This window comes from Eretmochelys imbricata, chromosome 2 (assembly GCF_965152235.1).
Source record: "Eretmochelys imbricata isolate rEreImb1 chromosome 2, rEreImb1.hap1, whole genome shotgun sequence".
NCBI classification, from domain to species: Eukaryota; Metazoa; Chordata; order Testudines; family Cheloniidae; genus Eretmochelys; species Eretmochelys imbricata.
In genome coordinates this window covers 210,345,533-210,359,216 of record NC_135573.1, presented here as the reverse complement: position 1 = coordinate 210,359,216, position 13,684 = coordinate 210,345,533, and the positions used below count along the sequence as shown (strand labels likewise).

At 40.5% G+C, this 13,684-nt stretch overlaps 1 protein-coding gene across 1 annotated transcript in view; it reads left to right on the top strand.

Moving 5' to 3' along the window:
• Positions 1-13,684, top strand: part of DNAH11 (dynein axonemal heavy chain 11) — a 293,766-nt gene that overhangs the window by 65,672 nt on the left and 214,410 nt on the right. The window contains exons 21-27 of the mRNA XM_077808745.1: positions 718-876; positions 2,408-2,491; positions 4,632-4,790; positions 8,748-8,870; positions 9,174-9,296; positions 9,717-9,941; positions 11,359-11,450. Of these exons, the coding sequence (XP_077664871.1) occupies positions 718-876; positions 2,408-2,491; positions 4,632-4,790; positions 8,748-8,870; positions 9,174-9,296; positions 9,717-9,941; positions 11,359-11,450 (965 nt within the window). The remainder of the gene's footprint in view (positions 1-717; positions 877-2,407; positions 2,492-4,631; positions 4,791-8,747; positions 8,871-9,173; positions 9,297-9,716; positions 9,942-11,358; positions 11,451-13,684) is intronic.

Here is a 13,684-nt window from a genome sequence, read left to right as displayed (position 1 = left end):
AATGGGAAAATAACAGAAATGCACATTTTCCTAGAAATCTTTCAGTATAAAATTAAAGTTTCAGTTTATGCATTAAAATAATTGCACATTTTGTATTTGACATGGAACTGATAGAGCTTGAGATTTAACTGCTGTATTCCTATCTGTAGCTCTTAAAACCACTACCAAAACCACATTGCATTTGTTTTTTATTTTTACTGTGTACTTGCATATTCCTTTAAAAAGTATTAGTGGGATGCACTTTTGAATGCATTTTACACTGTCTTCTTTTTGAAGAAACATGCAAGCATACTGCACTATATAGTACAAAATGCATACAAATGGTGCATCATAGTGATACTTTTATATATAAAAAAACCCTGAAATGGTACTAATTTTTACTCAGTTCACAGAACAACTTTATACTGATAATGAGAAAAGTGACTTGCTCAGAGAGGCAAAATTGTGTATTTATTACAAGAAATCAAAAGCAACAGTGGTACATTAAGTGAAATTCTACATTGTAGTCCCTACGTTTTTGTGTAGATACGTATGGAATATAACTGCGTATACTACCCTGTAGTCCTCTGAAATATGAAAGACTGAAAGTGAAACATGTAACATCTCTACAATATTTGCTGCAGGCTTTTGTTTTCAGATATACTGATTTGACTGTCATTCTGAACTTACCTAGACCTATTTTGTAATTTATATTCATGAGTCTTCTTTTCCTCCAAGGAAAATCGAGAGCTTGAGGCATTGGAAGAAGAAATTTTACAAATGCAGAAATATGCAAATCTTTTTGAAGTGGTTGTTCCAGATTACAAACAAATAAAACAGTGTCGCAAAGAAATATGGTTGCTCAAGGAAGTGTGGGATACTAATATTTATGTTACAGTAAGAGGTTTTATTTGTTTTTTAAAGGCACATTATAGCTCTAGAAACTATTCTGAATGCACTATCTTAAGGGTTTCTTGAAGCATTCATAGTTTTATTCTAAAGGAAGTTTTTAAAAGCTAAGCTGTAAATGTGGGAACTTTTTGTTTTCAATTTTTAAAAATTATTTATAAAAAGATGGTATATAGGAGTATGAAGATCAAAATATTGCTATTCTCAATTTTAACTACTTTCAAAATGCTTGCATTATAAAAACAAAACAAAAAAACCCCCACAACCCAAAACTTTAAGCTGACGGGAAGATTGTAAATACATATCAGTTACCTAAGGAATAAAAAGAAACATTGTTACAGACGTTTTTGGTTCTGTTTTTTGTTTTTTTTTAAAAAAGACGGACCAAAAATCCAGAAAGCAAGAAAATTCAGCGTTAGGGTAAAGGAATTGCAGAGTTAAAACAAATATGTATTGCAAAGTATGGAAAGAAAGAGTTTAAGATACCGAAACAACAGCCTTAGCTCTGCCTTCGGATCTCTACCACCCTGTGCACCCTTCACACTAGCCGTGAAATTCTGGTACCATTGAACTCAATAACAAAATTTCCATGGATTTCATTAGTGCTGGGATTTCACCCTATGAGTCCATGACAAAAGTGGTCGTATCACAGTTACTGTAGTTCACATACTAAACACTGATAGTCTAGCAGGGAACCCTGGAGGCTGGGTACATCTACAACCCTGTTTCCTTTTGGTACTATATTTCACCTGTGGCTGCAGAAATTTTAAACAATGTCCAGAATGAGTTATGCAGTAAAAGATATGTAGCCTAACCACAAAGGTATACGTTTTGTTTACCATCTCAATGGATAGTAAAACAGGGAGAAGGCAGAGTTATGTTGTACTAAACACATTGCATATTGTATTTTGTGTGGTATCCATGCTGTATATTAAAGCAGCATTAAGTCTGACAGGCTATGTTGTGAAGTTAAAGAGAGAAGCACTTACATTTAGTTGACACCTTCATGTTACATCAGCCTTGTAAAATTCTACTCACTCCAAGAAAGCGGATATTTTTTTCCTAAAACAAACGGTCAGGATTTTGCTGTTTTTTCTTTCCCCATTAACATGGTAAAGGAGAGGTGTGGATTTGCTTGTTTTTGGCAGGTCTGATAAGTGTTCATGGCAGTTTCAGGACTCTCTGTGTGTATATCGTATCATATCTAGAAATGTAGATACAGTACTATGTATAGTATAATAAATGAATATACACACATGGCTCTACTGGCATTATCAGAGACTGAAGCTTGAAATGGCTTTAATACCTGTTTCATGTTTTAGCCTGGAAGACAATGGGTTATTTGGTACAGTCTGGGCTGGCAGTGGTGGTGCAGGCTTGAAAAGTAGAGATACTGTTTCAAGAACTTGGGCTATCACTGGATGATAGAACCACCCATCATATCCATTTATCTACTATATAGCAGAAGCTTGTTTTCGCCGACTGTTGTTGACACTTTTATCTGTACTTACTGTTTCAGAGCAACATTGATGATTGGACTAAAACCCAGTGGAGACAGATTAATGTGGAACAGATGGATGCAGAGCTCAGAAGCTTTGCCAAGGTAGGTTCTATTGCTACAATTTATCTGTCTCCCTGCCACCCCTTTTTCACTTTCCCCACCCACTATCTGATGTTTCAGTTTATTTGTTGCTTTTGTCCAAACTGAACATTCTGGAACTTTTTTTTTCTTTAAACCTTTTTATCCTTCTGGCTTAGGTTCCTCATGCTGTGAGTGTATATGGTAAAATCTCACTGTCACTTTTCTGAATTGAGGCAGTCGGAAAATATAAAGAAGGTGGGGCTCTATGTGGCGGCTTCTGCAGATAAAAGCCATTAGTCCAGAGATCAGTGGAATTTGCAGGTGTTTGTGTTCTGTATTTGGACAGATTTTGCTAGTCCAGGAGCACTGAAAGTCTGTTGGAGACTTTCACTTGTAGAGAAGAATACCTTTTGAAAATATGGAACTTCTTCCCTTAAAATATTAATAATGGTTTCCTGATGGGAGTTGTACAAAGGAGAAGGCAATAGTTTTATAGAACATGGGGAGATTGGATCAGAAACAGGAACTGAGATACCAGGAGAATTGGCAGGACCCTCTCTTATATCAGTGGTTCATGGGAAAAAGTGAAAGAGAGGTCTCTGTGGACATGGATCTTCCTCCCCTCCCCCCCCAGACTGGTTTTACACCAAATTAACTGGACTTCAGTGGAGGTACTCCTTACTTATACTAGTGTAAGTGACAGAAGAATCAGGCCCATTGTGAATCTCTCTTAATTTTAAACCATGGTTTTAAATAAATAATGTCCTTCTAATCCGGACAACTGCTACACACTACATGTATGTCACATTCATCACATCTCTGCATGTACCAAAGATTTCCCCCTAGTTATTCCCCCTAGTTGGAAGTAGTTTCTTACATGCAATAAACTAACTTATAAAAATATTAGACCAAGTTCATAAGAGCCATAATAAAGGAGAGGGTTCTGGTTTAATCAGAATCTTTTTATAATCACTGTGTAAATATATTCATTTATTTATTTTCAGTTTATTTAAAACTGGTTCATCCAGAGATCTAGGTTAATCTACAAACTTTTTCAATAAAACAGTACAAGTAACAACATGACCAATGACCCAACTAAAACCATCCCTAATCTTGTCATAGTTAAGACTCCCATATTTATGTACAGAAGATATACTCTTGGGGGAATTCTGTGCCACTGCATGTGCACATAAAAATATGTGCAGCTCATTAATTAACTTTTTTTGCGCAGAAAAAACTTTTGCTAAAAGTTGCTGCAGTTCTGCCTTTTGCCCACCAGAGGGCACTGTGGCAATAGACCAGAGCAGCAGCTCCTGGCCAGCTAGGGAAAAGAAGGAGCCTGCCTTCTTCACAGTGCCTGTCTGGCCAGGTCATGAGACAGGGGCTATGGGGAGACCAGAAAAAGTGGAGCTGCTTGGGGGAGGGGTAACACACAGGCTCATAAGGGCTAATGGGGGAGGGCAGCCTGGGGGTGAATGGGAGTGGAGGCACGGGGATGGGGGGAGTGGGACAGGGGGTGCAGGGACACATTCATTGACTGAATGGGAGAGGCTAGGGGTCAGCCAGGGTCTGCATGGGAGAAGTTCCCTAACAATCCCTCCCCGCTCCCCCAAAAAACCCTGTTCCATACTTTTCCCACCCATACCCAACAACCCTCCAAGTTCACACCCAGGCTTCTTCCCAGCAATTACTTTCCTCTCCCTCAGTTCCTCCATTACCCCTGACTCCCCCAAGCCTTTGCACTGCTTCTGAGGGGTGCGGGAAATACGGTTCTGTATTGTAGTTTAAATGAATTATTACTCAGAGTTCTGTATTAATATGTCTAGTAAGGAATCTATATGTCAAAAATGTTTCCTCAATCTTTTTTGTTGTCTGTATTGTTACAGATTTACTTGCTGACAGGTATTTTGAAATAAATGACCAAAAATATTTGAAACTGGTGTGATTATATTGTGTTATTTTGACAAATAAAATATGCAGAATTTGCAAATGTTATGCACAGAATTTAAACCTTTTGTTGCAGAATTTTTGGCACAATTCCCCCCAGGAGTAAGAAGAGACGTTTTGGAAAGAATTTTTTTTAAACAGTATCAGCAAGATGAATGGTGACTTTATGATAGTAGCACGTAACCATGACCATTATTTTTATCCTGTTTCTTAGGAAGTGTGTTCATTGGACAAGGAAATTCACTCCTGGGATGTATACATAGGTCTGGAGTTAACAGTGAAGAACCTAATGACATCACTGAGGGCAGTATCAGAATTGCAGAATCCTGCAATAAGAGAGAGACATTGGCACCGACTCATGAATGCAACAGGTGTAAGTATCCAGCAACAAACAATGCTTTCTCGTGCCATCAGTATAGTGGTACTTGTTAGGATATAGATATTCAGGCCTGTCTGTAAAGGCCTATACTCTAAGAATTTAGGTGTATTCTTATCACTTGGCTAGTGATAGAGGTATAAAAGAAAGAATCAAAACCACTGTCTGCCAGTGTAAGGGCCTTCTCTTACTGTGACAGTTTGTGGCCCTGTGCTTAGGCTCAGGCCTTTGGCTAAGCAGCAGAGGCAGCCATAAGCTGGGAAGCGAACGGTCACATCCTCACATTCCAAACTAGTCACACTGAAATAAGGTGCTATTGGGCTGTTAGGCACTATCAGGACAGGATAGTTCCTATCACCTCCAGAGAAAGGGAAGTGCCTAGACAATGTAAAAGGAAACTTAGTTTGATAGCATCCTGTCTGGCAAGAACTCACTTATCAATAGCTGGGATGTGAAATCCTCACTTCTGTATTGTTTTGTCATTATAGTTCCCACTTTGCTGTTGTTTGTCTGTATAATCTCTGTCTGGTTCTGTGATTGTTCCTGTCTGCTGTATAATTAATTTTGCTGGGTGTAAACTAATTGAGGTGGTGGGATATAATTGGTTACATAATCATGTTACAATATGTTAGGATTGGTTAGTTAAATTTCAGGAAAATGATTGGTTAAGGTATAGCTAAGCAGAAGTCAAGTTTTACTATATAATCTGTAGTCAATGAGGAAGTGACTGGGTGTGGGTGTGGGTGGGGGTGGGCATGTGGGTGTGTGAGATGGGAACAGGGAATGGGGGTAAGAAAATTGGAATCATGTTTTGCTAAAGGGGGAAATGGGAACAGGGAATGGGAGTAAGGAAGTTGGAATCATGTTTAGCTAAGGGTAGGAATGGGAACAGGGACACAGGTGTAAGGCTCTGTGGTGTCAGAGCTGGGAAGGAGGATACTAAGGAAGGAAACTGGAATCATGCTTGCTGGAAGTTCACCCCAATAAACATCGAATTGTTTGCACCTTTGGACTTCGGGTATTGTTGCTCTCTGTTCATGCGAGAAGGACCAGGGAAGTAAGTGGGTGAAGGAATAAGCCCTCTAACAGTACTTGGTGGCATCCAGTGTGTAATTAAGCTAGTGGTGCCAGGAATGAAAGGAGATGATTGGTTTCCAGGATCAGAGCATATCCTGCTGGTGCAGAAAGGAAGGTTTTGGATTCCTAGATCCCTTCTGTGTTGAGAGGTGACTTCACAGTTTGTACAAGAACAAAAGGAATAATCCAATCTTCTGAAGTCAAACCTGGCTTGCTTAGTAAAAGGGTTGCCAACTAGATTTGAAGGGAGGGTTTGATTACGGGAAGGGATGATCTCTTTTCTGTGTGTACCGTGCCCAGTAAATGGAGCCCAATCCTGATGGAGGCTGTTATAAATATTTACAAATAAGCAGCAGCTGAGTGCTGCATTCAAGAAGCCCCAGAACACAAACATGGGAGGTGCCGTAACATGCCTTTCCAGCTCTCAGAATAAGTATGGGACCAGTGTCCCACAGCATTCTGGCAGGATTAAAATACTGCTAATAATTATTGTTAAAAACAAGCTAATAGTAATGTGGATGAAATGTTTTAAGGTTGTGATGGAGCCACTGATGAAATAAAGAATGCCAGAGAGAGAGAAGGATGCAAATGAGGTTTATTTATTTATTTATTTAGAAGACACACACAACCTTTTCATAGCAAAGGCTGAAAGAACAGGAGGGTGGACTGTGGGGCTGATGCTGGATAAGACAAAGAGGGAAGCTAGTATTGGAAAAGGGTTGTTCATTTTACATAAATGTTTGGGAATAGAGCTGGTTGAAAAAGGAATTTCACAAAAAAAAGTAGAATTCAAATGGACCAACTTTTTGGGTTGGGGATTGTAATTTGTCATGAATTTTTATAGAATTTTCAGCTATTTTTTAAAAGGAAAAAATAGAAAACTGAAAAACAAAACATTTCAACTTCAATAAAAGGCCATTTTTGGAGGAAAATTTTTAAATGTAGTAATTTTTCAATTAGCTCTAATTCTGAGTAAGCATGACATGACTTCTGAATTAGAAACATAGACGATGAGGGCAAAGTATGTTTTGGTTGAGGTGACAGATTTGGCTAAATCAAGACAACTGGAATATTAAATAAAGAGGGTTTCGAGTTCATGAAAGAAATGTACTTACCAAAAGAGGAGGAGAAGTGACAATATGGGGAAGGGAAAATATAATTTACAGAGTATTTGATGCATCCACACAGGGAAGTTCCAATGCAGCACATTGGTGCTCACTGCTATTCACGCTTCTGAACTGTGGGGCGGCGTAGACATAGCTTTTGTGTCCAATCCTGAAAAGATTTACTCATGTGCTGGCATCTATGCACTATAAGTACTACCATTGACTTGAGGACTGGCGTTCGGTTTCCTGCCAGTTCACTCAAACAGTATCTATGCACTGAGTTCAATGGTGAAAATACTCACGAGAGGACTATAGCTGTGGCTAGTGTGAAGATATTGACTCCTGAGGACACTTAAATCGGATTCTATAAAACCTCAGCATAGGTGCTGTTTCTCTATACTTCTTGATATAGTACTACGTTGAGAATTGCACCACGTTTTAAACACTATAAAAGCCTTGCTTAAATCTTAGACTTTACAGATCTCTAATTTTCCTAACATCTATATAAGGAGAAGTTTTTGAGATTACCTTACATTAAAAGCCTGCTTCAGCCATACTCCACTAGGGAATATGTGTCCATGTTGGGCAGGTATTTCCAGATGAGATAATCTTATTTCCAGTACAGTTGATGGAGCAATACAAAAGCACAGTGGGAATCTATGACATTCCAGGGTGCAATCCAGACTCGTGAGTGGCTGTGTCACCCCTGCCCTGCGAACTTTGGTGTCTCCCAAGGCTTTGCTACAGTAGCTCCCACCTGGGCTTCTCACAGACAGCCTTCCAGCATGCAGTCTGAGTCTGTGCATAGCTGCAGCCTGGCAGCCACATGTCCATCACACTCTGGTTTCCACTAGTCTTGGTTACCACTTGTAGGGTGACCTCAACACAATCCCATGATTTCTCCCCAAAACATGTGTTCTGCGCTGTCGAGCCCTCTCCTGGGCAGTCCAGTATATTAAGTCCCTTGCTCCTCTAAGGGAATCAATATACAACAGTTTGCTACCCTAAATGGAGTTACTCATACAGCTCACAATGCTGGGTTAGTTTTGATTAAAGAATAAAACAAGTTAATTTAGCTATAAGGAGATAAGATTTTAAGGGAGTACAAGTATAAGGAATTAAAGTCAGAAATGGTTACAAGAGAAAGGAAGCTTCCTAATAAACTTAACAAGCTAGCCTTGGCTCAAGTTGAAATCTCTTCCCATGTTTCCAGTACCATTGCTGACCAAATTCTCAGGCCAGGATCTGCTCACACAGGCTTGCTTCTTTTGTTGTCTTAGGTGCAAGGGTGACAGATGGATAGGGAGAGAGAACTTGGGGTGTCTTTGCCCATCACTCTTTCAGTTCTGTCTCCTTTTGATGATGCATTTTCCTGAAGGTTACCCCTAGATTACGTTCATTCCCACTGTGAGGATGGAGACAAGGGGTCTGGTGGTGAAAAAGGTTCTAGGCTGTTGTTTGCTAAGATGCAGATTTCTTTGCTCCGGCCACCCTTTCTTGCTAAAGAATGGCCACTTGAAGGTGATGGCCCAACAGCTTTGATGACATCTGGCTGGATGCGTCAGCTTGTCCTTTGTCTTTGAGAAACATGTTTACCTGCTCCCCAGACTTGTCTGGTAAACACACTTCAATCATGGTTTCAGCTTATGTTCATAATTTTACATATAATGTTGCTACACACACTTCACCATGATATTGACCAGCAAGGTATTGGTTTTCAAATGATACCTCACAAGGCATATTTTGTACAAAGATTTTGTTTATTTTACAGGTCAGATTGTCAACAACTGAAGGCACAACCTTAGCAGACTTGCTGGGACTACAGCTGCATAAGGTGGAAGATGAAGTGCGAAGCATTGTTGACAAAGCAGTGAAAGAGCTGAGCACTGAGAAGGTGGGTTAATCCCATTTCTCTTTCTGTTATCCTCTGGCATGACAATCCTTCATATTAATTTACTCATGAACATGGACAAAACTTAGCCATAAATTTCTTTATGACTGACACACATAGTTTCATGTGACCTAGTTGGAAAGGGATATGTGATGAATGGCAGTAGATGAAAGAGTGTTTAATTGCTTTGCATGTGGTGTATTATACAAATACTGCTTTTTGAAATAGAACAGTTTTGTTTTGCAACCTGAGGCATCAAACTTAAGTACTGTATATAAAAGTGTTACCTCTACCGTTTTTAACCAGATTCTTACAGAGATCAGCCAAACATGGGCTAACATGGAGTTCTGCTATGAAGAGCATCACAGAACCAGAACTCCATTATTAAAATCTGATGAACAGCTTTTTGAAACTTTAGAGAACAACCAGGTAAGACTTTGGTGTATTAATATTACCAGTACATGTATTCTCGTTATTCCTGATGCATTTTTAATAGTTTAAACTCACAACTTTTTCTAGAATGTTTATTTACAGTGAATCCTATTTGCCCCAGATGTTAGTCTATAAAATTATATGTATGCTGTTTAACTATATATATCTTAAGGAAAATTTCTGTCTCTGTGTAGGAGTTAGCAAAATTACAGCTCCTTGGTCTTATATTTTCGTAGATTCTTTGAAATCATTTAATAATATGTTGTCCGTTTGCAAGGCTAGAAAATGTCTTATGCTCTGATATACAATAATAATAAGTTGCAAGAGCATTTGTGAAAGTTTTCTTAGCTATGGCTCCTGTGCTTGATAAGTTATTCTGATTACCACTTTTTTGCTGCTCTCCTTCTGTTTTTCTAGGTTCAGTTGCAAACAATTCTGCAAAGTAAGTATGTAGAATATTTCATTGAACAAGTCACAAGCTGGCAAAGGACATTGAATGTGGCAGACTCAGTCATTGTCATTTGGATGGAAGTTCAACGCACATGGTCTCATCAAGAAAGCATCTTCCTTGGCTCTGAAGATATCAGAACCCAGCTGCCTGAAGACGCTAAAAGATTTGATGAAGTTGATGCAGACTTCAAAGTTAGTAGGACATAATTTATCGTAATACAGTAAAATGGTTCCTCTTGTCTTTTTATTTTAGGAAAAGTAGAGTGTCCATTATCTTAAATACACATCATAAAATATTATTGGTATTTTAATTATGATGTGTGGATAATTAGACTTCATTAATAATGAATAAGAAGAAAACCAAATATAACAGTGCAAAAAACCTTTATGCTAAGGAGCAGCACACCAGGATCAGCACAGGGGAGAAGAATCCTGTTTCAGGCTATATCTATACTACAACTTCTATGCCAAAATAGCCCTTTTGTGTAGATGAATCATATAGAAGGAGGAGATCTATCCCGCATAGGAACGCTACTTCCCTGAACGACAGTAGCTAGGCTGACAGGAGCCTTCTTCAGTCGGGATAGCTGGAGCCACACTTGGGGTTTTGTCAGAATAAGCTCCATTGATGGGAGGTGGGGGGTAATCTTTTGCACACCCCTGACCAACATAACTATGTTGGTATAAATTTTGAGTGCAGGCCAGGGCTCAGATAGACTTCCACGCTGCTTTAGGGGGTAGTGATCTGCTACTGGTCCTTATCAGATAATACCCACATGTTTAAGTATGGAGGAAGAAATTAATGCTCCACCCAACCTCTGCCCCTCTCTGCCCCATCCCATCCACTGGTTTGGGTGACGGAATAGAGCACGTATACAGCACCTGTTTGTCCCTATAAACCTGGATCTAAGGTGTGAGGAGTTTTCTCCCCCTTATGGTTATATAGGCAGGGACATAATCCAGTCCATAGTATAGGATGATCACAAATATTTCCAGTAGCTCAGTGCTGGACAAATTGTAACGAGAAAAGACTTTTAGAATTAGTTTTCTTATCTAATGGATGCATCTTCGTTTAACTGAGATCTGAATCTTTTGGGCTTGATTCTCTGTAGCTCTGAATCTTGTGTAGTCATTTATGCCAGTGCAAAGGAGTTGTAAAACACTGCCATTCTGATTTTGTAGTATTTTATGCTCGCTTCTCAGCCTTTTTGTGTAGATGTGAATGACCACATAAAATCCAAGGCAGTGGAGAATCAGGTCATTTATATTTCAGTCCAAGCAAAGAAACATGATGGGAGTTAACACTTTTCTGCTACTGTTTGTCGCCCTTTTTGTTAGAAGGGATCACGTGAAAGTGATCATGAAAGTGCAGCAGAAGTTTCTTTCCACAGGCACAATTGACTTGTAGTGTATTTCTACATTTATTTAATGCTTTTACCTTCAATTTAAAAAGCTATAAAACTAAATAAATAGTTATAAAAATGGAACCAGAAATAAACTAATTAGTACCATTCTCTCCAACTCTTGCGCACCTTTATTAACTCATTTTAGCAAATGGTATATGAAGGAATTTCTTGGTTTGAATTAACACCTCTTCACTTTCACACAGGAATTAATGATTGAGACAGCAAATACAAAAAATGTGCTAGAAGCAGCAACCAAACCAAATCTATATGAAAAACTTGAAAGTCTGCAACACAGGTAAAATTGAAGCTATAATTTTGAATATGTTCAAATGTGTAGGTCAGGAACAATCAGTAAAGGAATGCTGGGAGGCTGCCCTGTGTGTTTGTTTTGTTTCTTTTGTGCAGGTTGACAGCAACGTACTGTCTTTGAAGACTTAGGGCTTATGTCAATATAACTTACATCCCTATGGGATGTGAAAAAGCCACCCCCATGAGCGATGCAAGTTACAGGGACCTAAGCGCTGTCCAAACTAGTGCTATGTCAGTAGGAGACGCTCTTCTGCCGACAGAGTTTCCACCTTTCGTGGAGGTGAAGTAATTATGCTGACGGGAGAGCGCTCTCCTGTTTGCTTAGAGCATCTTCACCAGAAGCTGTATCATTGCAGCTGTGCTGATGTAGCACTTCTAGTATAGATTGGCCCTTACTTTAGATCCCAATAGTTTCCTCATGCTGTCTGGCTGATATTTTATCTATAGTTTCTTCCCTTCATCAGGTGACACTCTGACACTTTAAAAAGAGAGCTTACCATTTGAGGCACTTTTTAAATATTGATGGTTTAGATCGTATAAACTTACCAATTTTTTGTCAGTTTGTTTTTTAAATAGTTTAATTTAGGTCAAATTTCATATCCCCCACTCATCTCTTCCGGGTTGGATCTGAGGGACTGGGAGATTTCTTTTTTTTTCTCTCTCTCTCTCTGTGTCTCTCTCTCTCTCTCTCTCTCTCTAAAATAATGCTTAGGGCTGGAGATAGTGGACAGTATCCACCATAGAGCCTCCTGGAGCATGTCACTAGGTATGTCTTTAATCTTGCTCCTCCATTAAAGGTTCCAACCCAGGGGGAGCAGTGAAAACTTGCTTTGATTATAGGGATGCATTTTGGGAGGCCAAAATGATTAGCTGCTGGTCTGGTGGTACCGTTGTGGCTAGCACTGATAACAAGCCAGTGGAAGAGGTGGGCTGCTTTCTCTGCATAGCCTAAACCAGGGGTTCTCAACCTTTTTTCTTTGAGTCCTCCCCCTCCCCCAACAAGCAATAAAAACTCCACATCAGTCACAACAACTGTTTTTCTGCATATAAAAGCCAGGGCCGGCATTAAGGGGTAGGAAGCAAGGCAGTTGCTCAGGTCCCACATCACGGGGGCACCGCAAAGCTAAGTTGCTCAGGCTTCAGCTTCAGCCTTGGGTGGTGGAGCTCATGGTCCTGGGCTGCAGTCCCTTGCAGTGGGGCTTTGGCTTTCTGCCCTGGGCCCTAGATCAATGGTTCTCAAACTAGGGCCGCTGCTTGTTCAGGGAAAGCCCCTGGCAGGCCAGGTCAGTTTGTTTACCTTCCACGTCCGCAGGTTCGGCCAATCGCGGCTCCCGCTGGCCATGGTTTGCCGTTCCAGGCCAGTGTGGGCTGCAGGAAGGGCGGCCAGCACATCCTTTGGCCTGCGCCGCTTCCCGCAGCCCCCATTGGCCTGGAGAGGCGAACCATGGCCAGTGGGAGCTGCGATCGGCCAAACCTGCAGACACAGCAGGTAAACAAACCGGCCCGGCCTGCTAGGGGCTTTCCCTGAACAAGCGGTGGCCCTAATTTTGAGAACCACTGTTCTTGAAGGTCTAATGCCCTCCATGCTTGGCAGGCCCCCTGAAACCTGCTCATGGTCCCCTAGGGGGCCCTGGACTCCTGGTTGAGAACCACTAGCCTAAGCAAGGGGTTTTTTTTGTTGTTGTTGTTGTTTTTCAAAGCAGCCTGAGACTTGAGCAGCTGTCCAGAGCCTTGCTGCCCCTGTCAGTGGCAACATATGCCACTACTCACATTATAAGAAAAGAGAAACTTGTATTACATCTTCAGAGTAGCAGCCACTTCCCTTTCCCCGGATTTAGTTGCTGGTTGAGGTTAACAAACCACCTCCACCCAAAATTTCCACCTCCCTGATCAACAATAGGGTGTCTGTCCCCACCCTGTACTCCTTCAAGTTGGACACTTTAGGGAAATAAGCTGGAGGGAGACATCCACTTACCCAAAACAGTGTGCCCCCATGGACTTTGCTGGTACCTGCCTCCATGTAGCTTGGCTCTTTGGGACTTTCAGGATCACCTGAAAAAGGAGCATGTCCTGGTTCAGTCAGGCAGCATAATGTCTGAGAATTTCCATGGAGGGAAATCTGTAAAGCTGCCACCTGATCATCAATTGCTACTTTTATACAGCACTACAGATTTGGCTTTCATTCCTTGATCGAGGTATCCTTCAGTAGAAGGGTGCTCC